General features: G+C 44.9%; 1 protein-coding gene and 2 non-coding genes across 5 annotated transcripts; all 3 read right to left on the reverse strand.

Annotated features, from left to right (window-relative positions):
• LOC135547612 (splicing factor 3B subunit 1-like) lies at nucleotides 1-27,155 on the reverse strand. Of its 3 annotated transcripts, XM_064976765.1 has the most exons (25): nucleotides 27,137-27,155; nucleotides 25,496-25,541; nucleotides 24,581-24,756; nucleotides 24,227-24,328; nucleotides 23,889-24,003; nucleotides 20,974-21,053; nucleotides 20,044-20,262; nucleotides 19,328-19,796; nucleotides 18,986-19,107; nucleotides 18,329-18,628; nucleotides 13,445-13,624; nucleotides 13,258-13,344; nucleotides 12,685-12,955; nucleotides 12,066-12,211; nucleotides 11,376-11,522; nucleotides 10,986-11,111; nucleotides 10,484-10,705; nucleotides 9,121-9,303; nucleotides 6,651-6,762; nucleotides 4,321-4,441; nucleotides 4,008-4,139; nucleotides 3,529-3,801; nucleotides 2,851-3,067; nucleotides 1,135-1,319; nucleotides 1-1,094 (listed from the first exon to the last, which is right to left on the reverse strand). In XM_064976765.1, the coding sequence occupies exons 2-24, from the start codon at nucleotides 25,521-25,523 to the stop codon at nucleotides 1,161-1,163; spliced, it is 3,987 nt and encodes a 1,328-aa protein (XP_064832837.1). In that variant the 5' UTR covers nucleotides 25,524-25,541; nucleotides 27,137-27,155; the 3' UTR covers nucleotides 1-1,094; nucleotides 1,135-1,160. The 3 variants fall into 3 exon arrangements, with proteins under 3 accessions (XP_064832837.1, XP_064832836.1, XP_064832838.1); XM_064976764.1 differs by having other exon boundaries at nucleotides 1-1,319; XM_064976766.1 differs by lacking the exons at nucleotides 23,889-24,003; nucleotides 24,227-24,328; nucleotides 24,581-24,756; nucleotides 25,496-25,541; nucleotides 27,137-27,155 and adding an exon at nucleotides 21,424-23,860 and having other exon boundaries at nucleotides 1-1,319.
• LOC135547788 (small nucleolar RNA R38) lies at nucleotides 9,488-9,557 on the reverse strand. The gene has a single exon (XR_010456737.1). It is a non-coding gene; the product is annotated as a small nucleolar RNA R38 (small nucleolar RNA).
• On the reverse strand, nucleotides 18,740-18,887 carry LOC135547787 (small nucleolar RNA SNORD15). The gene has a single exon (XR_010456736.1). It is a non-coding gene; the product is annotated as a small nucleolar RNA SNORD15 (small nucleolar RNA).
• Nucleotides 27,156-27,282: the final 127 nt, after the last annotated feature.

Below are 27,282 nucleotides of genomic sequence, written 5' to 3' on the forward strand. Positions count from 1 at the left end.
TTTATTTTATACACAAACGTTTATTTAGTCAAATAAAGCAACATTCTGATAAGAACAAAAGGTGTGATCACTGATAGGTGAGCAGAGGATTGAGAAGGAACGGCCATTACAGAGGACAGTACACAGAAACCATGACAATATTTTAAAGAACTTCAAAACTCACTGACTTGCTTTTCCATTCGTTAACATGGCTAACTTACATCCTGCACGTCACTGTACTGCATGTGTCTTATCATTCCTTCTGGAAATTATAAAATAAATAAAACAATACATAAGCTCTAAGAAATGTTTCAGTTTTATATTTCTTTCTCCCTAATCATATACTGTTTTTATTTGATTAAAAATGAATTTTGGGCCACAGACACTGTGGCCATGTTGGACACACCCACTACAAAGACAGAGGGGCTAAATCATACAAAACAATGGACCAAGTCCTATCTACACACCAAGAGAGATAGGACAACAAGGGAAAAGACAGAGGAGATGAAAGAGGAGGGAAAGGGGAAGAGATCGGCAGAGAGCGAGTGGAGAGAGAGCGTGAACAGAGAGAGAAAGAGCGTGAACAAAGAGAGAAAGAGAGAGAGAGAGCGTGAACAAAGAGAGAAAGAGAGCGTGAACAGAGAGAGAAAGAGAGAGCGTGAACAGAGAGAGAGCGTGAACAGAGAGAGAGAGCGTGAACAGAGAGAGAGCGTGAACAGAGAGAGAGCGTGAACAGAGAGAGAGAGCGTGAACAGAGAGAGAGAGCGTGAACAGAGAGAGAGAGCGTGAACAGAGAGAGAGAGCGTGAACAGAGAGAGAGAGCGTGAACAGAGAGAGAGCGTGAACAGAGAGAGAGAGCGTGAACAGAGAGAGAGAGCGTGAACAGAGAGAGAGAGCGTGAACAGAGAGAGAGCGTGAACAGTGAGAGAGAGCGTGAACAGTGAGAGAGCGTGAACAGAGAGAGAGCGTGAACAGAGAGAGAGCGTGAACAGAGAGAGAGCGTGAACAGAGAGAGAGCGTGAACAGAGAGAGAGCGTGAACAGAGAGAGAGTGAACAGAGAGAGAGCGTGAACAGAGAGAGAGCGTGAACAGAGAGAGAGCGTGAACAGAGAGAAAGAGAGAGCGTGAACAGAGAGAAAGAGAGAGCGTGAACAGAGAGAGAGCGTGAACAGAGAGCAGAATCACAGGAAGTACTCCAGCTCATAGCGGAGGTAAGGGTTCTTCTCATCGTTGTAGACGTGGGGGTAGTGAGCAATCAGAGCATCCTGGGAACCGATGTAGATCGAGTTATAGATCTTCCAGTAGACGTCTCGGACCTTCCTGGCTGGGTGGAAGAGACCCTGGAGAGAGGAGACAAGGTTAGAGAGCATTACCAACTCAACGGCTGCACTTACAGTGCTAGTATCATTATGGCTTGTTTGTTTAGGCATTTTTTGTTGAGGGGGTTACAGGTACATCATCTCTGCACATTTTTAAGTTGATAAAACATGTACCTGTAGGTAAGAAATATATAGTGTTTAATAATAATATATTCAGTATAAAACAGGAAAAAACTAAAAAGTAGTCCTCCACCCATCATGTTCCCATTCAAGACCCCCACCAAACACCCCCAGAAACCATGTTTTCCACCCCTTCCCACAAGGCTTGTTGCTTTTTATGAAATACACTACATGACCAAAAGTATGTGGACACCTGCTCGTAAAACATCTAATTTCAAAATCATGGGCATTAATATGGAGTTGGTTCCCTTATTGCTGCTATAACAGCCTCTACTCTTCTGGGAAGGCTTTCCACTAGATGTTGGAACATTGCTGCGGGGACTTGCTTCCATTCAGCCACAAGAGCATTACTGAGGTCAGGAACTGATGTTGGGTGATTAATCCTGGCTCGCAATCGGCATTCCAATACATCCCAAAGGTGTTCGATGGAGTTGAGGTCAGGGTTCTGTGCAGGCCAGTCAACTTCTTCCACACCGATCTCGACAAACTACTCCTGTATGGACCTCGTTTTGGGCACGGGGGGTTGTCATGCTGAAACAGGAAAGGGCCTTCCTCAAACTGTTGCCACAAAGTTGGAAGCACAGAATCATCTAGAATGTCATTGTATGCTTGTAGCGTTAAGATTTCCCTTTACTGGAACTAAGGGGCGTAGCCCGAACCAGGAAAAACAGCCCCAGACCATTATTCCTCATCCACCAAACTTTACAGTTGGCACTATGCAATGGGACAGGTAGCATATTCCTGGCATCCGCCAAATCCAGATTAGTCCCAGATGGTGAAGCTTGATTCATCACTGCAGACAACGCAGTTTCCACTGCTCAAGAGTCCAATGGCGGCGAGCTTTACACATCTCCAGCCGACGCTTGGCATTAGACATGGTGACCGTAGGCTTGTGTTGTGGCTGCTCGGCCTGCTCTAGCAGGGCAGAAATTTGACGAACTGACTTGTTGGAAATGTGGCACGTTGAATGAACCTCTTCAGTAAGGTCATTCTTCTGCCAAAGTTTGTCTATGGAGATTGCATGGCTGTGTGCCGCCCAATTTTATTCGCCTGTCAGCAACGGGTGCATCTGAAATAGCTGAATCCACTCAATTGAATGGGTGTCCACATACTTTTGTATATATAGTGTATCCACCGCAGTTCGTTCACGGACTTCATAACGGTATGTTGCTGTTGATAGTGATAATACTTTTTACATCATTTACATCTTTATGGATATTTTATGTTAATTCTCAACACTATTCTAGAATGATCCTAGCCAGAATGATACTAGAATGATTCTTGTAGAATGATTCTAGTAGCAGATAGTAGTCAATCTGCTACCTGTCTGTCAGAGCAAGGAGATCAGTGATGTAGTATCAGTCAGGTTTACCTGCAGGCAATACTGCAGCATGCGGCAGGGGCCGATAGCCACCCTGAGGCCCTCCAGGGCCCCCATGACAGCCTGGATTACATGGGGCGACGTCTCAAACACGTTGGGCCACACGTAGTTCAACAAGTGGTTAAGGGAGTCCTCACAGCCGAAGCCGTAGACGCCCAGGGACATGTGCTGCACCACGGCACTGGCAGTCTGTCTGTGGACCAGGTCTCTGCAAGGAGGAGAGAGAAGAGAAAAACAGGGTTACCATGGAGCCAGCCGAAAGGTGCAAAGGAACAGGTGGGGCCTACTATATATTCTAATTCTGTGGAGGAAATCTACAATGACAATGAATGACACTTGACTTCTCATTTGTAATCAACAGGTGCAGGGTGAGAACAGAAGTGAACTGGATGTCAGATCTGCCAGTTCTGTGTCCATCTAATGAAGTACTAGTCCTAATCTGACCACGGACCAGTCCAACAGGCGTGTTACAGGCATGTTACAGCACATTCAACCGAGTGATCCCTGTTACAGACAGAACTGATCTTGGACAGGATCGTGTGGCCATGTAGCTTGATGCATTTACAATACCTGGAAAACGTTATGTTTTTGGTTTATTGACTATAGGGTCACTGTGACTTTAGTCAGCCCACCAGACTGATTGTTAGTTACAATGTTTGGTCCTGTCACCTGTCCATCAGTGCGTCCTCCAGCAGGGGCGTGACAGCATAGATGTAGTCCTTGCCCATCTCCCCGATGTACTCAAACAGGAAGGACAGGGACTTGAGCACGCCGTTCTGCACGTTGAGCTCAGGCACACGGTACTCGTTCATGAGGGCGGGGAGCACGGTGAAAGGAGAACAGGTCTCAGCCACGATGGCGATGGCTACGGTGGTACACACTCGGTTCTGACGCTCCTGAACCTTCAGGTTGTTGAGTAGTGTGGCCAGCACATCATGGGGTCTGGAGGGGTGGAGAGGTCAATGATAGGCTAAATATATACTGGTTACCATGACAGTAACAGGTGAAGTATCACCAAGCATCATTATAATACAACTTTGAGACAACATTTTTCATGGACGCTCAGAAACCCTAATAAATGTGCAGTAATGGAGTTCAACAACTCTTGAGAGGAGTATTGGGCAGTAGCCAGAGACAGGAGAACTCACCCGATAGCCTTGGCGATGTATCCGAAGGTGTTGACGGTGGCTCTGCGGATGGCCTTCTTGTGGGCCTTGAGGAGCTCCAGCAGCTCAAAGCAGATCCGCATCCACTCCCTGGCCGACACATACTCAGCACCCCTGTACAGACAGACCAGGGTAGGAGTTACAACATGGTTCATGAAACATCTACTATTATACCATATTTACACATATGGTTAAGAGTCAAATATTGGAATTTACTAGTGAATGTGTGTGTAAAAGATTGGACTGTACTGGTGAATGTCTGTATGTGTGTGTGATTCCTTTGCTACAGACATACCTGTCAGCAATCCTGCCCACCAGGTCAATACAGTTCTCCTGCACCTTCTCATGTCTGTTCTTCAGGATTGGCGTCAGCCGCGGTAGCAGGTCTTTGATTGGTGGAGTCATCTTGTGCATACCTGAGTGACAGCACAGACAACCAATCAGCTCTCTGGATGCACATCACCAAGTGTTAACACCTCCACTATCCTAACTTAATCATAACCACTCTTATAGCATTACTGCTGTTAAACCAGCCCAATACTTGTTCTTCACTGAACTCAACTAACAAGTCATTCACAGGCATCCCTCTACCCACTCGAGCTCTTTCTCAAATGATTTCAGCTCCTCTTAGGAAGTGAGAGGGCTAAATTAGTGGGCTGAGAGTGTATGGAGCTACAAGACAGAGCATTTTGGAAATAAAACAAAATTGTTTTTTTATTTTACCTTTAACTAGGCAAGTCAGTTAAGAACAAACTCTTATTTACAATGTCGGCCTCCTGGGGAACAGGGGGTTAACTGCCTTGTTCAGGGGGAGAATGACAGATTTTTACCTTGTCAGCTCGGGGATTTGATCTTGCAAACTTACGGTTACTAGTCCAACGCTCTGACCACTAGGCTACCTGCTGGTTACTAGTCCAACGCTCTGACCACTAGGCTACCTGCTGGTTACTAGTCCAACGCTCTGACCACTAGGCTACCTGCTGGTTACTAGTCCAACGCTCTGACCACTAGGCTACCTGCTGGTTACTAGTCCAACGCTCTGACCACTAGGCAACCTGCTGGTTACTAGTCCAACGCTCTGACCACTAGGCTACCTGCTGGTTACTAGTCCAACGCTCTGACCACTAGGCTACCTGCTGGTTACTAGTCCAACGCTCTGACCACTAGGCTACCTGCTGGTTACTAGTCCAACGCTCTGACCACTAGGCTACCTGCTGGTTACTAGTCCAACGCTCTGACCACTAGGCTACCTGCTGGTTACTAGTCCAACGCTCTGACCACTAGGCTACCTGCTGGTTACTAGTCCAACGCTCTGACCACTAGGCTACCTGCTGGTTACTAGTCCAACGCTCTGACCACTAGGCTACCTGCTGGTTACTAGTCCAACGCTCTGACCACTAGGCTACCTGCTGGTTACTAGTCCAACGCTCTGACCACTAGGCTACCTGCTGGTTACTAGTCCAACGCTCTGACCACTAGGCTACCTGCTGGTTACTAGTCCAACGCTCTGACCACTAGGCTACCTGCTGGTTACTAGTCCAACGCTCTGACCACTAGGCTACCTGCTGGTTACTAGTCCAACGCTCTGACCACTAGGCTACCTGCTGGTTACTAGTCCAACGCTCTGACCACTAGGCTACCTGCTGGTTACTAGTCCAACGCTCTGACCACTAGGCTACCTGCTGGTTACTAGTCCAACGCTCTGACCACTAGGCTACCTGCTGGTTACTAGTCCAACGCTCTGACCACTAGGCTACCTGCTGGTTACTAGTCCAACGCTCTGACCACTAGGCTACCTGCTGGTTACTAGTCCAACGCTCTGACCACTAGGCTACCTGCTGGTTACTAGTCCAACGCTCTGACCACTAGGCTACCTGCTGGTTACTAGTCCAACGCTCTGACCACTAGGCTACCTGCTGGTTACTAGTCCAACGCTCTGACCACTAGGCTACCTGCTGGTTACTAGTCCAACGCTCTGACCACTAGGCTACCTGCTGGTTACTAGTCCAACGCTCTGACCACTAGGCTACCTGCTGGTTACTAGTCCAACGCTCTGACCACTAGGCTACCTGCTGGTTACTAGTCCAACGCTCTGATCACTAGGCTACCTGCTGGTTACTAGTCCAACACTCTGACCACTAGGCTACCTGCTGGTTACTAGTCCAACGCTCTGACCACTAGGCTACCTGCTGGTTACTAGTCCAACGCTCTGACCACTAGGCTACCTGCTGGTTACTAGTCCAACGCTCTGATCACTAGGCTACCTGCTGGTTACTAGTCCAACACTCTGACCACTAGGCTACCTGCTGGTTACTAGTCCAACGCTCTGACCACTAGGCTACCTGCTGGTTACTAGTCCAACGCTCTGACCATTAGGCTACCTGCCGCCCCATATGACTTTTCATTTGTAACCAACAGGTGCAGGGTGAGAACAGAAGTGAACTGGATGTCAGATCTGACAGGTCTCATGTTGGTGTCCATCTAGTGAAGTACTAGCTCTGATCTGACCACGGACCAGTCCAACAGGCATGTGACTGAAGACCAAAGGGTCATCAACCTTAGTGTCAACGTGCTATTGGTCAGAAGACAGGGAGTTGTAGAAGTGAGGGGGTCACGTTTACATACCGATGACATTGACGATGGCCTTGAGCGCACCAAGGATACTTCCCAGTACTTCAGGATACTCTTCTCCTAGATACTCATATAACACCACTCCCAGGTGACCCATCAGCTTCTCCTGTTGAGGAGAGGAGGGGGGGTTAGAAAGGGAATCAGCTTCTCCTGTGGAGGAGAGGAGGGGGGTTAGAAAGGGAATCAGCTTCTCCTGTGGAAGAGAGAGAGAGAAAGGGAATCAGCTTCTCCTGTGGAGAGAGAGAGAAAGGGAATCAGCTTCTCCTGTGGAAGAGAGAGAGAGAAAGGGAATCAGCTTCTCCTGTGGAGGAGAGAGGAGGAAAGGGAGGATTGGAAATGAAGGAAGAACTCCGTCAGTGAAGGTGAAATCATTGCAGTGTGTATATAAATACACCGCTCAAAAAAATAAAGGGAACACTAAAATAACACATCCTAGATCTGAATGAATGAAATATTCTTCTTAAATACTTTTTTCTTTACATAGTTGAATGTGCTGACAACAAAATCACACGAAAATTATCAATGGAAATAAAATGTAGCAACCCATGGAGGTCTGGATTTGGAGTCACACTCAAAATTAAAGTGGAAAACCACACTACAGGCTGATCCAACTTTGATGTAATGTCCTTAAAACAAGTCAAAATTAGGCACAGTAGAGTGTGTGGCCTCCACGTGCCTGTATGACCTCCCTACAACGCCTGGGCATGCTCCTGATGAGGTGGCGGATGGTCTCCTGTCCAACTCCTGGACAGTCTGTGGTGCAACGTGGCGTTGGTGGATGGAGCGAGACATGATGTCTCAGATGTGCTCAATTGGATTCAGGTCTGGGGAACGGGCGGGCCAGTCCATAGCATCAATGCCTTCCTCTTGCAGGAACTGCTGACACACTCCAGCCACATGAGGTGTAGCATTGTCTTGCATTAGGAGGAACCCAGGGCCAACCGCACCAGCATATGGTCTCACAAGGGGTCTGAGGATCTCATCTCAGTACCTAATGGCAGTCAGGCTACCTCTGGCGTACACGTGGAGGGCTGTGCGGCCCCCCAAAGAAATGCCATCCCACACCATGACTGACCCACCGCCAAACCGGTCATGCTGGAGGATGTTGCAGGCAGCAGAACATTCTCCACGGCGTCTCCAGACTCTGTCACGTCTGTCACATGTGCTCAGTGTGAACCTGCTTTCATCTGTGAAGAGCACAGAGCGCCAGTGGCGAATTTTGCAATCTTGGTGTTCTCTGGCAAATGCCAAACGTCCTGCACAGTGTTGGGCTGTAAGCACAACCCCCACCTGTGGACGTCGGGCCCTCAGACCACCCTCATGGAGTCTGTTTCTGACTGTTTGAGCAGACACATGCACATTTGTGGCCTGCTGGAGGTCATTTTGCAGGGCTCTGGCAGTGCTCCTCCTGCTCCTCCTTGCACAAAGGCGGAGGTAGCGGTCCCGCTGCTGGGTCGTTGCCCTCCTATGGCCTCCTCCATGTCTCCTGATGTACTGGCCTGTCTCCTGGTAGCGCCACTATGCTCTGGACACTACGCTGACAGACACCGCAAACCTTCTTGCCACAGCTCGCATTGATGTTCCATCCTGGATGAGCTGCACTACCTGAGCCACTTGTGTGGGTTGTAGACTCTCATGCTACCACTGGAGTGAAAGCACCGCCAGCATTCAAAAGTGACCAAAACATCAGCCGGGAAGCATAGGAACAGAGAAGTGGTCTGTTGTCACCACCTGCAGAACCACTCCTTTATTGGGGGTGTCTTGCTAATTGCCTATAATTTCCACCTGTTGCCTATTCCATTTGCACAACAGCATGTGACATTTATTGTCAATCAGTGTTGCTTCCTAAGTGGACAGTTTGATTTCACAGAAGTGTGATTGACTTGGAGTTACATTGTGTTGTTTAAGTGTTCCCTTTATTTTTTTGAGCAATATAGAATGGCCAAGTCAAAGTCCAGACCTGAATCCAATTGAGAATCTGTGGAAAGAACTGAAAACTGCTGTTCACAAATGCTCTCCATCCAACCTTACTGAGCTTGAGCTGTTTTGCAAGGAGGAATGGGAAAAAAATTCAGTCTCTCGATGTGCAAAACTGACTTGCCCCAAGCGACTTACAGCTGTAATCGCAGCAAAAGGTGGCGCTACAAAGTATTAACTTAAGGGGGCTGAATAATTTTGCACGCCCAATTTTTCAGTTTTTGATTTGTTAAAAAAGTTTGAAATATCCAATAAATGTTGTTCCACTTCATGATTGTGTCCCACTTGTTGTTGATTCTTCACAAAAAAATACAGTTTTATATCTTTATGTTTGAAGCCTGAAATGTGGCAAAAGGTTGCAAAGTTCAAGGGGGCCGAATACTTTCGCAAGGCACTGTATGTGCGTGTGTGCAATACGTGTGTGTGTGTATTCGAGTGTGCATGTGTGTATGTGCGTGACCATCTGTCAGTGGTTGGGAAGACTAACCTCTTGGCAGGTCTTCATGACCACGGCTGTGCGGGAGATGAGGTCAGCAGCCTGCTGGCGAACCTTGGCAGACTTGTTGTTGAGACGCCACAGCACTGTACCACAGATCTGAGGCAGGTAGGGCTTCACCCTCTTCCCCAGGGCATTCACCACCGTGCCAAACCCATTCAGCATCACAGAGTCCTACAGGGGTCAGAGGTCAAGTCCTACAGTCAGTCATGTTCTACACAGATAGAGTGTGTGTCCAAAATGGCATCATATAGAGTGCACTACTTTTGACCAAGGCCCAAAGGGCTCGTGTTTAAAGGGAACAGGGTGCCATTTCGGACAACAGCAGTTACCCATTCAAATCAAAATGAATCTCCCGTCAAGCCTCAGATTCCCATAAATCCACACTGCTGTTCAGACAGGGATAACTTGTTTCAGCACAGGCTTTTCCCGATGTTATACCACGAGCCATGTTCAGCAGGCAAACGTTCTGGGCCTGGTTTCCCAAAAGCATCTTAAGGCTCGGTTCTTCAGTAGAAACATCGCAGGAGCATCGTTATTAACATTGCACTTGAAAACACTCGTAATCTAACGCCTGCCTCAGACCACTCGTAGAACAGCTAAGTGCCTCGTTAGATACTGAACACCTCTAAACATAGAATCACATGGTTTATCTGTCTCTGTGACCACGGGTAACTTCAGAACAAAGTTGACTACCAAAACAAAATTGGCAATGTCTTGACAATTGAGACAAACAAGTGACGTGGTCTTTAAAACAATGCTTTAAGAATATAAACAGTAGGCTATAGCTCTACGTCAATCATATTGAAATGCAGTTCATTTTCAATCAATTGAGTTCTATTTTGTTACTTGTAGACTATTGTTTGTAATTTGTCTCATATTTCATGTGTAGCCGAACGTGGTAATTTTTATTGGGTAAGCATTATAATAAGCTGCCTCATTATTTGCAGCCGTAGGTGGTAATATCTCTTTAGGAGCTGATCCAATGTCAGTATTGTGACATAACATTTATAATTAAGGTAAGATTTTAAATGAGAAAGCTGATCCGAGAACAGCAATGCCTTTCTTCCCATCTTATCACTATTGACACATACGACTGTTCTCTGTAAGGTGTTTTGGGAAATGAATGTTACATCTCAGACCATTGTCAGACAGGCTTCCCAGTGGTTTACCGATGTGTCTAAGTTCCACTGCTTTTGGGAGACCCTGAAACGTATCAGATAGAAAGGGCAGGAGGCGACCTGATTCCTTATTCTACATTTCAGAGAGGCATGATTGTTCTACATAAACCATTTCTATCTGAACGTTCCACAACATTGTTCCTTGCTGAATGTGCCCCCCCCCCGGGTTTCACCTCTGTGGTCTGTTCCTGGAAGGCGTACAGGATGCCGTCGATCAGCTGCTCCTCCAGCTTGTGGTCGATGTCAGCAGCTCCCAGGTTCCCCATGATCTTCTCTATGGTCTCCATCACCATCTTCCTGTACTGCTCTGCCTCGTCCTTCAGGTCATCTACAATACGAGAGATGATCTCTGCTGCTCCCACCTTATTGGCCAGCTCCACTGTGGTGTCCACCAGCTAGAAGATGGGCAGACATACAGGGAAGAGGTTAGCTCACAGACCCAAAAAACACCAGACATGAATCAACTACGACCAGATTCTAAATGTTAGTGAGTTATTGTATTTCTTTGTATTTTACCAGTTTATCCCATTGAGGCTAAAATATATATAGATTGTCATAAAATTGACTACAACTGACTTATGATTGGTTAAACATTTAGTTTAGATCTGTAATCAAGCCAGTCAGCATAAGGGATATGCATGGAGTCGTTCCTGTTTGAGCTGTGTCTGTACCTACCTGTCTGTAGTTGCGTCTGTCCAGGGCCATCCTGTGCTGCCAGAAGTGCTTGAAGAAGGGAGGCAGGATCTCTGTCTTGATGTAGTTGGCCTCCACACCGTCAGTACCACAACACTGTTTCACCACCTGGAAGAGAGGGGGACAATTTGGTTAGAAACAGGCCACACACACACCAATTCAGTTTGAAGTGTAATATGTAGCATGTGTAACTTATTTTCGTTATGGAAATGTAACCAACAGGTAGGTGCAGGGTGAGAACAGAAGTGAACTGGATGTCAGATCTCGTAGTTCTCATCCGAGTGTCCATCTAGTGGAGTACTAGCTCTGATCTGATAGGTCGAACCAGTGAGAATGAGTCGAACACAAACACACAAGCGCAGGCTCCCTCACCTTGAGCACGATCTTCTTCATCTCCTCGTCAGGGGACTGGAACTCTCTGATGAGGATCAGCATGACCTCTCTGGTGTAGTAGTTAGCGTACTCAGCATCCATTAGAGGGATCAGGTAGCCAATGGCCTTCAGGAACGCAGCCAGACCCTGGGACCCAGAGGGGAGAGGTGAGAGTTAACTCTGTTACTGTATCCAGACAATTTTGCCGTTTTAAAGATGGTGTAGAATTGCAGCAAACTTTTTTCCATGGCTTATGCCGTGTTCATATGCCATCTGAGTGACTCAAACATAACGTTTAAGTTCAAACTTTTTTGCTTCTATAATTTTTGTTATGTAGATCATATTTGATTTGTATTATAATGTACATCACATTTGATTTGTATTATAATGTACATCATATTTTGGGGGGTGGAGGCCACTATTGAATGAATATAGGGGAAACACTGGTACCTGTTCAGGCGAGATCCTGAAAAGAAGTTGTATTGTGATGTCAAGTAAACTAGTTTGTATTAACCTGTTTTAGGAATGTAACCAACAGGTGCAGGGTGAGAACAGAGGTGAACTGGATGTCAGATCTGCCAGGTCTCATGTTGGTGTCCATCTAGTGAAGTACTAGCTCTGATCTGACCACGGACCAGTCCAACAGGCGAGAATGATTCGCAGGCATGTGACAAAGCAAAGTGTCCTCACCTTTCCTCTGTGCTGTCGGATACCCTTCCACAGGGGTTTGAGTACGGAGTCAAAGGACTCGATACCGTAGGGCGTGGCAGCCTCTGCCAGGGCGGCGATGGCCAGGGCACTGATGGTCCGCACCTTCTGCTGCTCATCCACCAGACCTGAGGGGGGCAGACACGGCGGAGGTCAGATCATCATATATGTTATCCTTCTTTGTAAAGTGTATTGTGACCATGTTATCCTTCTTTGTAAAGTGTATTGTGACCATGTTATCCTTCTTTGTAAAGTGTATTGTGACCATGTTATCCTTCTTTGTAAAGTGTATTGTGACCATGTTATCCTTCTTTGTAAAGTGTATTGTGACCATGTTATCCTTCTTTGTAAAGTGTATTGTGACCATGTTATCCTTTGTAAAGCGTATTGTGACCATGTTATCCTTCTTGTAAAGTGTATTGTGACCAACAATGCACTTTAAAATAAACTTGAAATGTCATCCCTCGCACCTCAGATACTAGAAAACTAATCTACTTGAGTCAAATATACTAGTCACTACTAAATATAACTAATGTACTATAACTAGAAAACTAATCTACCCCATCAGGTCCAATAGCATCCTCAGGCAGTGGTCCCTCACCATGCTCGATGATCTCCACCAAACTCCTCAGATGGGGCAGGATGGCACAGCCCATGAGGATGGCGATCTGCTGGACAATCTTGATGCCCGTGTGGCGGGCCTGCCAAGACTTCTTGCTCTTACACACAGCTTTGAGGAAGGGCAAGAGGGAGGGGATACCCAGAGCGGACGCTACGACAGCAAAAGCTCTTGCTGTTGTATTCCTGACGTATTCATCCATGTTGTCAATATCAGGTCTCATAGTGGAGATCATAGTGGCCAGGCCGGCAGCCTAGAGGGGGAGGGAGGAAGGGAGGGTAAGAGATCAACTAAGATGAATAGGTGTTTATGATAGTGCTTGCATAGACATCCTAAATATAATTTTCTAATGTGATTTCAGGTCAAAATGTATTAGCTACTTGCTTTAGGAATGTGAGAACAGAAATTAACTGGATGTCAGACCGGCTAGTTCTCCTGCTGGTTTTTCATCTAACGAAGTACCAGCCCTGATCTGACCAAGGACCGGTCCAACAGGCATATGACCCAACTGTGGTGGGTGTGTGAGTACATTATAGGGCTGGAAGTGGGGATCACCTTGGCCAAATTAGAGATGATCTCTCTGCCCTCCACTCTGGCGTAGTAGTCTTCATCAATCAGCAGCGGCTCAATCACCACCAGGATCTGGGGAACAGAGAGTCAATTAGTGAGGGCCAATCTCGGCACAGGAGACATATTGTAAACCGAGTCAGTGAGTCCCTCGCTCTCACACGCGACGACCCACCTTGTGTACATATGGGCGGACCAGGTCATCCAGCTTGTAGAGGATGCGGTCTATGACCTTGACCAGCAGGTGGCGCTCCTGGTCCTCCAGAGTAGGAGACATGAGCAGGGGCAGGATCTGGTTGAACAGGGGCCCTGCTCCAAACTCCCTCGCCTTGTCTGTGATCTGACGCAGGGCAGCCTGAGAAGGGACGAAAGGGGGTTAGACTGGATGGTTGACTTTTCAGTGGTAAGAGTTATACACAACAAGGAAGATGGAGCTCAGTCTATAGAGATGAAAAGTAACACTAGATAGGCCTATGTCAAACCTTCCTAAATCAGATTGTGCTGATAATGGCAGCCATCTTGGTCAGGGAAATGTTCCATTAAATTCTGTGGTCAAGACTAGAGGTCGACTGATGATGATTTTTCAACGCCGATACCGATTATTGGAGGACCAAAAAAGCCAATACCGATTAATCGGACGATTTTTATTTTATTTTATTTGTAACAATGACAATTACAAAAATACTGAACACTTATTTTAACTTAATATAATACATAAAATCATATTAATCATAAATCATAAAATCAATTTAGCCTCAAGTAAATATTGAACCATGTTCAATTTGGTTTAAATAATGCAAAAACAAAGTGTTGAAGAAGAAAGTAAAAGTGCAATATGTGCCATGTAAGAAAGCTAACGTTTAAGTTCCTTGCTCAGAACATGAGAACATATGAAAGCTGGTGGTTCCTTTTAACACGAGTCTTCAATATTCCCAGGTAAGAAGTTAAGGTGTAGTTATTATAGGAATTCTAGGACTATTTCCCTCTATACCATTTGTATTTCATTAACCTTTGACTATTAGATGTTCTTATAGTATTGCCAGTGTAACAGTATAGCTTCCGTCCCTCTCATCGCTCCTCCCTGGGCCTGAACCAGCAACACAACGACAGCAGCCACCATCGAAGCAGCATTACCCATGCAGAGCAAGGGGAACTACTAGAAGTCTCAGAGCGAGTGAAGTTTGAAACGCTATTAGCGCGCGCTAACTAGGTAGCTATTTCACTTCGGTTACACCAGCCTCATCTCAGGAGTTGATAGGCTTGAAGTCATAAACAGAGCAATGCTTGTCGCAAAACGAAGAGCTGCTGGCAAAACGCACTAGAGTGCTGTTTGAATGAATGTTTACACGCCTGCTTCTGCCTTCCACCGCTCAGTCAGATTATATGCAACGCAGGACACGCTAGATAATATCTAGTAATATCATCAACCATGTGTAGTTAACTAGTGATTATGATAGATTGTTTTTTATAAGATAAGTTTAATGCTAGCGTGACAAAAACCAAAAGGGATCTGCACACTCCCTCTACATGGGAAGACAACTCTGCTACAGGACATCCATGGGACCTCATGGAACCATGGACTACACCTACTGATAATGGACACCAGGGGGAGACAGAGGAGATATCAATCATAGACTTCTATCAGCTGAGACTTGAAACACCACACCCAACAGTGGAAACAACCAGCTGGTATAACCAAGTGTAATCTACTCATCAGAACACGGAAGCAGAGCTGCGGGCGTCAGTACTCTGTGACTTAGACTTAGAAGGGTGAATCAGAATGATGTAAGAAGAGAGCCATCACTGTGTGTTTTACAGAAACCATAACATTGTGCAGTGTGGTCCAGCACTTTGCCAACTTCCCCTGTAAAAAAAAGTATATAAAGAGAACAGAGATCATGAGAGAACCATGATCCTCACTGACATATGAGACAGACTTCATATGGAGAATCATCATAGGTAAATTTACTATTGCACTATAATCTCTTTGACAGACTTAAACAATATTCAAGAACTGGTTCAATTTTGCTTAAGTATTAATTGGATCATTAACTGAATCTACATGGTTAAGCTCTGTGAACCCCGAAACCGAGTCTCTGAAACACAGGGGCCTTGACACCTCTTGATCACAGACAAAGCAGCATTCGCACAGTGACACATCAGGTCCAGAAGTGATTAACAATTTAAAGAAACGGCCAAATACCAGTCATTGTAATATTGAGTCTATACACAGAGTTGGAAGTGAATAGTAGTAAGGTATTAGAATTCGGAATCAAGCATTATTACTGAGAGAATACCAATTACGGGAAAGTGACCAAGGGACTGAGCATTTATGGTAATTGAACTCTTTTTGCTATTTAGTCAATATTGTTAGAAGTGTTAACGCATTTAAAGTTTTGCAATATTATCTGGCATTAGTACAGTGCCTTGCGAAAGTATTCGGCCCCCTTGAACTTTGCGACCTTTTGACACATTTCAGGCTTCAAAACAAAGATATAAAACTGTATTTTTTTGTGAAGAATCAACAACAAGTGGGACACAATCATGAAGTGGAACGACATTTATTGGATATTTCAAACTTGTTTAACAAAACAAAAACTGAAAAATTGGGCGTGCAAAATTATTCAGCCCCCTTAAGTTAATATTTTGTAGCGCCACCTTTTGCTGCGATTACAGCTGTAAGTCGCTTGGGGTATGTCTATCAGTTTTACACATCGAGAGACTGAATTTTTTTCCCATTCCTCCTTGCAAAACAGCTCGAGCTCAGTGAGGTTGGATGGAGAGCATTTGTGAACAGTAGTTTTCAGTTCTTTCCACTGATTCTCGATTGGATTCAGGTCTGGACTTTGACTTGGCCATTCTAACACCTGGATATGTTTATTTTTGAACCATTCCATTGTAGATTTTGCTTTATGTTTTGGATCATTGTCTTGTTGGAAGACAAATCTCCATCCCAGTCTCAGGTCTTTTGCAGACTCCATCAGGTTTTCTTCCAGAATGGTCCTGTATTTGGCTCCATCCATCTTCCCATCAATTTTAACCATCTTCCCTGTCCCTGCTGAAGAAAAGCAGGCCCAAACCATGATGCTGCCACCACCATGTTTGACAGTGGGGATGGTGTGTTCAGGGTGATGAGCTGTGTTGCATTTACGCCAAACATAGCGTTTTGCATTGTTGCCAAAAAGTTCAATTTTGGTTTCATCTGACCAGAGCACCTTCTTCCACATGTTTGGTGTGTCTCCCAGGTGGCTTGTGGCAAACTTTAAACAACACTTTTTATGGATATCTTTAAGAAATGGCTTTCTTCTTGCCACTCTTCCATAAAGGCCAGATTTGTGCAATATACGACTGATTGTTGTCCTATGGACAGAGTCTCCCAACTCAGCTGTAGATCTCTGCAGTTCATCCAGAGTGATCATGGGCCTCTTGGCTGCATCTCTGATCAGTCTTCTCCTTGTATGAGCTGAAAGTTTAGAGGGACGGCCAGGTCTTGGTAGATTTGCAGTGGTCTGATACTCCTTCCATTTCAATATTATCGCTTGCACAGTGCTCCTTGGGATGTTTAAAGCTTGGGAAATCTTTTTGTATCCAAATCCGGCTTTAAACTTCTTCACAACAGTATCTCGGACCTGCCTGGTGTGTTCCTTGTTCTTCATGATGCTCTCTGCGCTTTTAACGGACCTCTGAGACTATCACAGTGCAGGTGCATTTATACGGAGACTTGATTACACACAGGTGGATTGTATTTATCATCATTAGTCATTTAGGTCAACATTGGATCATTGAGAGATCCTCACTGAACTTCTGGAGAGAGTTTGTTGCACAAATCAGTTTTTGATTTGTTAATTTTTTTTGAAATATCCAATAAATGTCGTTCCACTTCATGATTGTGTCCCACTTGTTGTTGATTCTTCACAAAAAAATACAGTTTTATATCTTTATGTTTGAAGCCTGAAATGTGGCAAAAGGTTGCAAAGTTCAAGGGGGCCGAATACTTTCGCAAGGCACTGTATAAAGTCTATTAAGGATTGATTGAGCACTATTGATGTATTAGGACTGCATAACCATTGAATTGTAATAACATGTATAAGCCAAAAAACAGAGTGACTTAATAAAAGCTTCAATCTTTGACAACTCGGCAGGATTAACGATCTGGAGAGCAAACGCCTTTGACACTCTCACTGAATAGAAAGTGACCCTGGTTATAGGTTAAAGTGATTGCACTAAAGAATATTTCATTGTGTGGACAATAATATATTTTTAGGAGAGTCAAAACATATACCAATACTAGTTTCCAAGTGACTACTAGCTGACGAGCATAATAACTAACAGAAGATTAATTATTAGGTATTGATATATAAGAGAAGAAGACACAAGGTAAGGGAGTATAGGAAGAATCTATAAACATAAAGTAATAGTCCTCATCTAGCCAAGGCCCCATACTAGACCGGGAAATAAGGGAGTGACAACGTGAACGAAGGAACAAAGCCAACTCATGAGAAGGGCCATTAAGAATAAATAGAAGGGTTGGTAGGGCCGCACAGCTAGGCCCTTGTTACACCGAAGTAACTAAATTGCGAAGGTACTCTGCCCAGCCAGAGGACGGGGTAGAGGCTTTTGCTGCAGGTATTGGGCAAATGTTAGCACCGTGACACTAGCTAGCAACTTACCTTGGCTTACTGCATTCGCATAACAAGCAGTCTCCTTGTGGTGTGCAATGAGAGAGAGGCAGGTCGTTATTGCGTTGGACTAGTTAACTGTACGGTTGCAAGATTGATCCCCCGAGCTGACAAGGTGAAGATCTGTCGTTCTGCCCCTGAACGAGGCAGTTAACCCACCATTCCTAGGCCGTCATTGAAAATAAGAATGTGTTCTTAACTGACTTGCCGAGTTAAATAAAAGGCATATTTGTTTATTTTTTTAAATTAAAAATCGGCGCCCAAAAATAACGATTTCTGATTGTTATGAAAACTTGAAATCGGCCCGAATTAATCGGCCATCCCGTTTAATCGGTCGACCTCTAGTCAAGACTATGAGGACAGTTGGTATCTGGTCTCACCTTTCTCATGGGAGGTGTTCCGTTCTTGATCTTCAGCAGTAGTTTCATGATCTTACGTTCCTTCTGTTCCTCTGGGCTCAGAGTGGACTCATCCACCTCAACAAGCAGTTTGTCAAAGTACTGAATGTCATCTGGTTTGAGGAAGGGCAGGTTCCCACTGGGCTGGTCGTTGATCTGCTTCATGGAGCGGTCCTCCTGCTGCATATGGAAGCCCGTCATGCCCCCCATGGGGGTGGGGGTGGCAGACAGCTTCCGGGCCGGGGTACGGATGGGCACATAGCCTGCTGGTGGGGGAAGGACCTGTGGAGGGAGGTGGGGGATGAAACGTTAGTACTGTTCATTTATCATACTTTAGTGATTCACTTTATTTACTTCAGTTCCATTCACTCTTTCCCTGTACTGGAGTCGAGCCCTTCTCAGACAAATGCCTCAATGTCTTCAACTGAAGAGACGCTGCTTGTGGGGATCCCAACCCAGAGACACAGAACGTGACCCTGGCCCAGTGACCCCAGAGACAGAATGTGTCCCGTTCCAACTCGTCATTGTATCATCACCGAAGACCATTCAATCACTTAATATAGATACTGCATTTGATGTGACAAGTGACGGCTGAGCTCTATTTTGCCAATGTGCTGGGGAGTGGGTGTGTGTGTGTACCTTGTATCCTTCTGGGAACATGGCATCCAGCTCATCGTCTGTGAGAGGTCGGTTCCTCTCGTCTATCTCCCTCTCCCAACGCCAGGCCTGCAGCTGCTCTGGGGTCATGCTCATCAGGTGACCTGACAGGATAGGAAATGCATGCATAATGTAAACATGCCTCAATAACCCAGTATCATGACTTAATGGAACATTCTACTACTTCTATTCCTACTACTAGTAAATGAACAAGTACATAATATCAATTCACCAACAGTTATCAGTGTCAAATGATATTCTACCTCTAAGGAATTTAAAATGGGTTTCAAAAGCCAGACAGGAAGGCTAGGTGATTAACAGTACCTGGAGAAGGAGTGGCCATATTCATGGCAGGGGTTCCGATAGGAGTTTTCCCAGGGGTCATCAGTGGGGTGGAAGAGCCCATCTGGCTGGCGGGGGTCTCGTCCCAACGGGATTTCCTTTTACTGGCCCCGGGGGTGGGGGTCTCTCCCACTGACTCGTCTCCTCTGTCTGTACGGGGGGTCTCGGCCCAACCACTTCCATGACCAGGGGTCTCCCTCTCCGTCTTGGGGGTTTCATCCCATCGGTTTTTGCGCACGCTGCCTGTGGCTCCCCCGTGTCCAGGGGTGGTGTGTCCCGGTGTGTCTCCTCTGCCTGGCGTGGCTGCTCCAGCCGGGGTGTGGCTAGGGGTGGGGTCCCACATTCGGGAGCTGGGGGTGGCCCCTGGTGTCTCACTGCCCTTGTTTCTTCCGGGGGTCTCGTCCCAGCGGCTGTTGGAGGGGGTGTGGCCAGGGGTGTGTCCTGGGGTCTGCTGTATGTGTGGTAGGGCGTGTCCAGGAATAAAGGGCTCAGTGAGTTCTCACAGTACAGAAATGTAAACTGGAGAAGCACGGTTGAGTTACTTTGTTCCACTAGGATCTTAAAAGGCACATTTTAAGTCAAGGCAAATAAACTGCCCCAAAAACACTTCTATATCATTTGCTGATCGAACACCTGACCAAAAAAAATAATTGTAAGGATACAAACTGGATCTGATGAACTAAGATAATAAGTTTTACCTCAGCAGCCTGATCGGCCTGGTCCCAGCTGGACATCTTCTTCGGTGTGCCGGCGTTGCTGGGGGTTCCTGATTGGTCCTGTTTCTCGGCCGTCTGATCCCAGCGGCGTTTACGCTTCGCGGCGGCAGCAGCAGCGGCAGCCTGGGAGGTAGCAGAGCCGTTGACAGCCTTCAGGTCTCCTGTTTTGGCCTTCTCTGCCATCTGCTGACGGATCTCTTTCTGCATGGAGGGAAAGCAGGGAGACCGTGAGAACACCAACCAAAGGATACACACAACAGGGGAAAGTTTCCTGTGGGATTTGTAGGACTTAAGTCTATTGTAGGCAACGATACCCCACACTGAACGATACAATTTCATTGTGTGGGTGTATTTATTATAAACTGGGTGGTTGGAGCCTGATTGTTGAAGACTGATTGTTTGAAAGCCATGGTATATCAGACTGTATACCACAGGTATGACAAAACGTGACTTTTACTTTTCTAATTACATTACTTACCAATTTATAACAGCAATAAGGCACCTTTGTGGGATATGGCCAATATATCACGGCTAAGGGCTGTATCCAGGCAATCAGTGTTGCAAAGTGCATAAGAACAGCTATTAGACATGGTATATTGGCCATATACCACACCCACTCATGCCTTATTGCTTAATTATATCCTCTATGGACACACAGCACTCAGAAACATAACTTCAAGACAAAGCCAAGCCCTTGGTCTAAAGCAGTGTTTACCAACCCTGGTCCTCCAGTACCCCCACCAGAATACCTTTTCATTGTAGCCCCAGACAAACACACCTCCTTCAGCTCATTGAGGGCTTGATGATTGGTTAACAAGTTGAATCAGGTGTGCTTATCCAGGATTACAATGAAAATGTGTACTGTCGGGGGTACTGGAGGACCACAAAGGGGGTTTATGTGGTCTGTCTTACCTCCTCTTTGGTCAGGTGCTGCTCCTTCATGACGTCCATGTACGACCTGGACTGCAGCTTAGGGTCCGGCGTTTTGCCCCCTGCGCGAAAGAGCACCAACAAGACACAGGGCAGCCTATTAGAAAACGCCCCCAGGACCCGGCTTCATAACACACACAGCAAGCACAACAACACAGCCAGCTCAGCTAGGCCCTCACTTTTTCTTTAGGAAACATTTACTGGTTTAGTTCCTTAAGCCGAATCACAACAAGACAACCCTAGATACACAACATACAGACAGTCCTCTCTTGCTTGCCTTACATACAAACATAGCTGTCTAAAAAACAACAACAGGCAGATACATTGAGAAACAGTGGAGGTTGTTTTTGTCTTTCTTTCAAGGAGATAACAGGAGAGGATAAAGCCATCACTGATGCAGGGGTCCTGGGCTGTGCTCTCCAGAATACGTACACTTTCAGTGCCAAGGGTCCTTCTGCAGTCAGACTTCAACCGGCAGAAAAGAAGCCTAGAAAATGTCTCTTTACCATTAGTAACACTTTGGAAAAGGGTTGGAACTCACACACATAAGCATACCACCTGTGATATGGGTTTTTACGTCACTAAAGAAAAATCCTCCTGGGGCTCACACTTCAAAGTAAAAATAAATAAACAAAATATCCCCCAGAGTGCGAATTACTGATAGCATTTTAAGAAAATGAAGTCAAGATTTTTTTAAACCAAATCTAGGAATGTTCTGTGAGATAAATGTGTAGCTACTTTATGTAACCCAGGGCAGGGAGAGTATATCTATATATATGTAGTAACACGTATACCTGAGGGGCAGTGGAGGCAACTTTTAGATCCATACGATCAATACCTTAGTTTCAGGGGAACTGGCCACATGCTACTGAACAGTCGCTAGTTTGACCTTGGAGTCAACTGCGATTCCAACTTCGTAAATGTAGATCTTGACTTCCTTTTTAGAAAAATGTTTTAAAAATATATATTATGAATTACAAGATAAATCTAAAGCAAAAGACCACCATAAAATGGCAGAGGTTTCAATTTAATTCTATAAAAATAAGTCTTTGGTAGAAGACAAAATAAAAGGTTGTTGGGGTAGAGGTTTGTTGGGGTATAGCTGCTTTTCCCCCACCCAGACAGACAACCAGCCAGTGGACCCTGACAAAACGGACAAGCGCACGCTTCTGTCTGTTCACCATAACCTACACAGGATGAGTTGCTGCACCCTTAAGAGACTGCAGTACAGGACTGGCAAAGCAGTACTGCTGTAGGAGAGAAATTAAGGACAGTTAGTATGGGCCTGTGGAATTGCGGCACACAGATTTCTTGATATGTTTCTATTTTACAAAGATGTGAAATAGAAATATAATTCCACAACATATTTGTATATGACAGAGCTGTCTACATGCAGGTTTGATACAGCCCTACCCCCAGACTACATTGAGGCACTAAGGCCAATTAAATCTCAGACCCTACAGGCAAATTGTTGCATTACAAATAAATTGTTGCAACATGTAAATAAACATACTGTAAACTTAATCTACAAGGTATGTGTTTAGTAAATCAAAAGCTTAATGGCTAGTCAAGCTGTAGTCTGAGAAATAAGCCATCCTTGGTTAAACTGACAGGCTATGCAGTTCATTCTAACGAACAAACATGCATTTAAGCTGGCAAGACAAACAAGTTGTAGCCAGGTTTAGGCTTTGAGAAATGTGAATATATTTAAGTGACGGCTCCTTGCCCTGTGAGAGGTAAGGGACAGGACACTACTGGAGACAAAGCCCTTTGGCCAAGGATTATACCCTCACTGTAATCCACTATATTACTTAGACCCCTGACCAGAATTGGACTAAATGCCATTTAAAATGGGCTTGAAATCTGAAACCATAACTCACTAGTATTGTTGATGACAACTGCACTATAGTTTGTGTGGGAGTCTCATAATCGACTATGTCCTCATCTCTTCTAATGGAACTCCCCTAGCCCCTAGAAGTCTGACAAGCCTGCAGTGGTGGTAATTACCATAAACCTGCACAATGATACTATAGTGGAGTGAAGAAGGAAGGGCCACTTGGAAGAAAAGGGTGGTAAAATAGCATTGCTTATTACGAGTGTTCTTGTTTTACACAGGAATACTTTGAAGCCTCAGATCTGTACCCAGGTGGGTCGGCAATCTGGGGGCATTCCTTGACTGGGAGCCAAGCTTCAGACAGCCAGCACATTTCTGGCTTCTGACTGCCTCGTGATGGGGTGGTTTGTGTGTGCGGTAATGGGGTCATTGCGTTACCGCTTACTGGGTACAGCAGGGTGCAGCACATTGTATGAGCAGGTGAATTACCCCAAGGATAAGCATTAAATGACAAACAAGTAAAAGCATGTTGCTACTCACATTACCCAATACCTTTCTTTAAATTAAACAGTTCATGATATAGATAGCCACATGGGTCTGTTAACCCTTCGAGACACTCACAGCCGACCTGCCACCCATGTAGTATTAGGTATAATAGTCTGTAACCAAGACAACAACCACCTAACCAGCTCTCCCTAAAACATATGGACCCACTTACTGGCAAAAGTTGTATTTCGCACAAATTAATTAGTTTACAATTATTCTAATTTTCAAGAGAAAAAAAACCCTTGTATCTGCCAGGTAGACCTTTTGCACCAAAAGCAAAGAGATTTTATTGAGACAAAATGATGAGTGATAAAAGACACCCTCGGGCCAGAAAAGATTAACAAGGGAAGTTCTTAGTCTGGGGAGCAAGCAGGTGCACAGTGCTCGAAGGGCTAAGCAGCAAGAAGTGGGTTGGAACCCTTGAAAGGCATCCATGGGATCATGGCAGTTACAGTACTACACATAACATATATCAGGGGAGGACACTATGAAGGGAACATGGAGGGGTGAAATTTACCGTCTGCAAAGGGGTCAAGACGCTCCGGAGAGATGATCATCTGTCGGCGTCTGGCCTTGTACTCGTCTTCACGCTCTGCAATCTTAGCGGGCCGGTGTTCGGCGAACGGGTCGTACTGAGAGGAGAGACAACACAGCATGTTACAATACATGTCATCATGGTAAACATTACAGAGTTTGATAAGTAGCCATTATAAAAATGGTGTCTATGACAAGAAATGAGCAGGATAATTATACAAATCCAAAACATTAGCACTAAGATTTGGTAAAAGGTACTCTTGTCAGTTCTGAACTCCAATGTAGAATTCTACAGGAAGAGAGGAAGATGGTGTTGCGAACCTGTTCATCTGACTGTGGTATTGCATTGAGTATTGCCACCGGAGCGTGATATCCCGGTTTCTTCTGTCCAAGTAGACTCGTTGACGAGTCCTCCTCATCATCCTGAAAATAAGAGAGAGACAAGAGTCTGGTCAAGCCTAGCCATTTAAGGCAGACTCTCCCAGCTCGAGGACAACAAGACATATTGGTGTAGCCAACTCCATAAAAAAACAGACTGTGGAATAGCTGATGTCTGACCCCTAGGAAGAGAAAGAGGATTTCAGTGTTGCATATAGCAGATGACGTGCAACACTTTTGCCAAGTTACAAAGAAAACATGCATCATTACATCACAGGATTTGACATCAGGACTTACATCCTCCTGTTCATTGGCCGCGATGGAGGTGACATATCCAGCGAAGCGGCTATCGCTGCCACCGTAGATCTCCTGGTCGTAGTATCCAGTAGAGTCCAGGCCCACACCCTGATCTCCTCCCTCCTCCACCAGGGCAGCTTTCATGCCCTGGATCTCCAGGATCTGGGCCTCGATGTCTGGGGGGAAGAACAACATTCATTGACCATCTGGGCATGTTGACAACATCACCAATGATGTCAAGCATATTACCAAATCAAATGCGATTTTACATTAATATAAATGAATAAGCAGCAGTGACAGGTTATACATTAACTAAAATAGATGCCATTGCAACTAATTATTAAGCTTGACTAGCATGCTCAAATCGTGCGCTGTGTTGACAAAGTAGGGCCTGCTAAATTAGTTTCAATTTTAGCTTGCCAACGGCTAGATAAAGCACATAGCTAGCAGCTTACAGAATATCCGGCAGGGTTAGTTAGTTACGTTATGTAGTTCTTTAGCATTACCTTCAACGCCATCTTAACTAGGTAGCTTTTACAACACCAGTGTGACGCTGTAGCCATATCAATATCATAGCAAGTTACGCATGTCTACATCTACACAAACCTCCCATAAATAGTATCAAGAGCACACTAATATATATATATTTTTAAGGCAATCATGCTTATTGAAATTGTGTATTATCTAGGTTAGCTAGCTTAGTAGTTAGCGGGACGCCATTATCTATTATGCGCCCGGCCTCGTTGCGTCTAGATTGTCAACACCATGTCACGAATGAAAATAGAGCTAAGACATATAACGTTAGCTAACTTATAAACAACAGATGCATTTTGTCGTATATTTACTATGAAACTGACGTAAGTAAAATTAGGTTATAATAGTATTTTAAAACACTTTGTAAATAAATAATCTTACCTTCGTGTGTTTTGGCGATCTTCGCCATTTTGGTGGTTCAGTAAGACTGAAACCGGAAATCAAAATTAATTAATATCCGTTCTGCAAAAATAGATGCGCAGACGTGTGTAAAACAGAGAAAATGTGCATTTGTGTCCAAATATCACAGTTCCCAGTTGCTTGAGAGGGACATATCTGAGGTTTTTAAATTTCAATTAAAATACTTAACGCCCTAAAGTTAGTTTGGCTATGAAAAAACAGGAAGTTTTAATATTGTGAATAAACTAAACAATTCATTGGGTTTGAAATCAAAGTAGCACTTTGAGGGAACTGTTCATAAATGTATACTGAAAATCCAAACGTAAACCACCATAGAATAGAGTATATATTTTATATATCTATTATAAATAAACACAGGCCAGGCTGGGAGTAGCACACGGTAAGCTGAAGGGAAGCGCCCCTGGAGAAGATGAAGTGCCCTGCTCAATGGCACATTAGTGGTACCTGAGATATTGATATCAATCACCCTTATGTACATTGGTCAGCTGAAGTTTCTCTAGAAACTAGCTTAAATCCTAAATGACCATTTTATAATTATATTATTAATACAGTCAATGTTATTACAATATGCTTGGCCAGATATGCAGTTCACTTGTAAAAGCATAACCTGTGACTCCATATCACATTACTCAGTCAGTAGCATTACAAGAACCATGCTATGGGGAAGAACTAGCGGCAGGGGATGAAAATATACAGTGACGGTTTTGACACACTATTTGGTCCTAAACAGAGAGTACACACTGGTAGAATGCCTGACCACTGTAACTGAACCAAAATTATGGAAAGCTTTGACTACATACAGACTCAGTGAGTGTAACAGTATAGCTTCCGTCCCTCTCTTCGCCCATACTTGGGCTGGAACCAGGAACCCTCTGCACACATCAACAGGCACCCTCGAAGCATCGTCCATCACTCCACAAACCACTACTTCAAGGTCTCAGAGTGACGTCACCGATCGAAACGTTCTTAGCGCGCTCCACCGCGAACAAGCTAGCCATTTCACATCCGTCACATGAGCATAGCCTATTGAGAGAGGCTCCCATAGCCTGTCTTCTCTTGAGAGCCAGGTCTGCCTATGTGCACACTGCCTTCAAAATGAGGTGGAAACTAAGCTGCACTTCCTAACCTCCTGCCAAATGTATGACCATATTAGAGACCCATATTTTCCTCAGATGACACAGACCCATAAAGAATTCGAAAACAAACCCAATTGTGGGTGAAATAACACAATGTTCCATCACTGCAGCCATATTTGTGACCTGTTGCCACAAGAAAAGGGCAACCAGTGAAGAACAAACACCATTGTAAATACAACCCATATTTATGTTTATTTATTTTCCCTTTTGTAACTTAACTATTTGCACATCATTACAACACTTTATATAGCCCTAGTATGACATATTCAATGTTTATATTCCTTGGGAACGCTTGTGAGTGTAACGTTTACTGTTTATTTTGATTGTTTATTTCACTTTTGTTTATTATCTATTTCACTTGCTTAGGCAATGTAAACATGTGTTTTCCATGCCAACAAAGCCCTTTAAATTGAATCGCGAGAAAACCCTGCTTACGTTGTGTCCTTTCAACAAATTTAGCACTAACCTTTCAGAGTCAAATATGCACTGTAGGTCGATCAAGTCAAGGCAACTCAATCCCACATCTCGTGACATTTTTGCACACGCACTCACAGCACAATGGAAAAAAACACAGGTCAACAGTTTTAGGGTGACGGATGTATACAGTGACCA

This window comes from Oncorhynchus masou, chromosome 10 (genome assembly GCF_036934945.1).
Source record: "Oncorhynchus masou masou isolate Uvic2021 chromosome 10, UVic_Omas_1.1, whole genome shotgun sequence".
Lineage (NCBI taxonomy): Eukaryota > Metazoa > Chordata > Actinopteri > Salmoniformes > Salmonidae > Oncorhynchus > Oncorhynchus masou.

Excerpts from the sequence above, each read along its gene's own strand:
- LOC135547612 (XM_064976765.1), bottom strand. The coding sequence starts at position 25,523 with ATGGCGAAGATCGCCAAAACACACGAAG. Across the intron at positions 20,263-20,973 it reads AGCACCTGACCAAAGAGGAG|AAAGAGATCCGTCAGCAGAT; the intron begins GTAAGACAGACC and ends CCCTCCATGCAG. Across the intron at positions 3,802-4,007 it reads TACATCGCCAAGGCTATCGG|ACCCCATGATGTGCTGGCCA; the intron begins GTGAGTTCTCCT and ends CCACCCCTCCAG.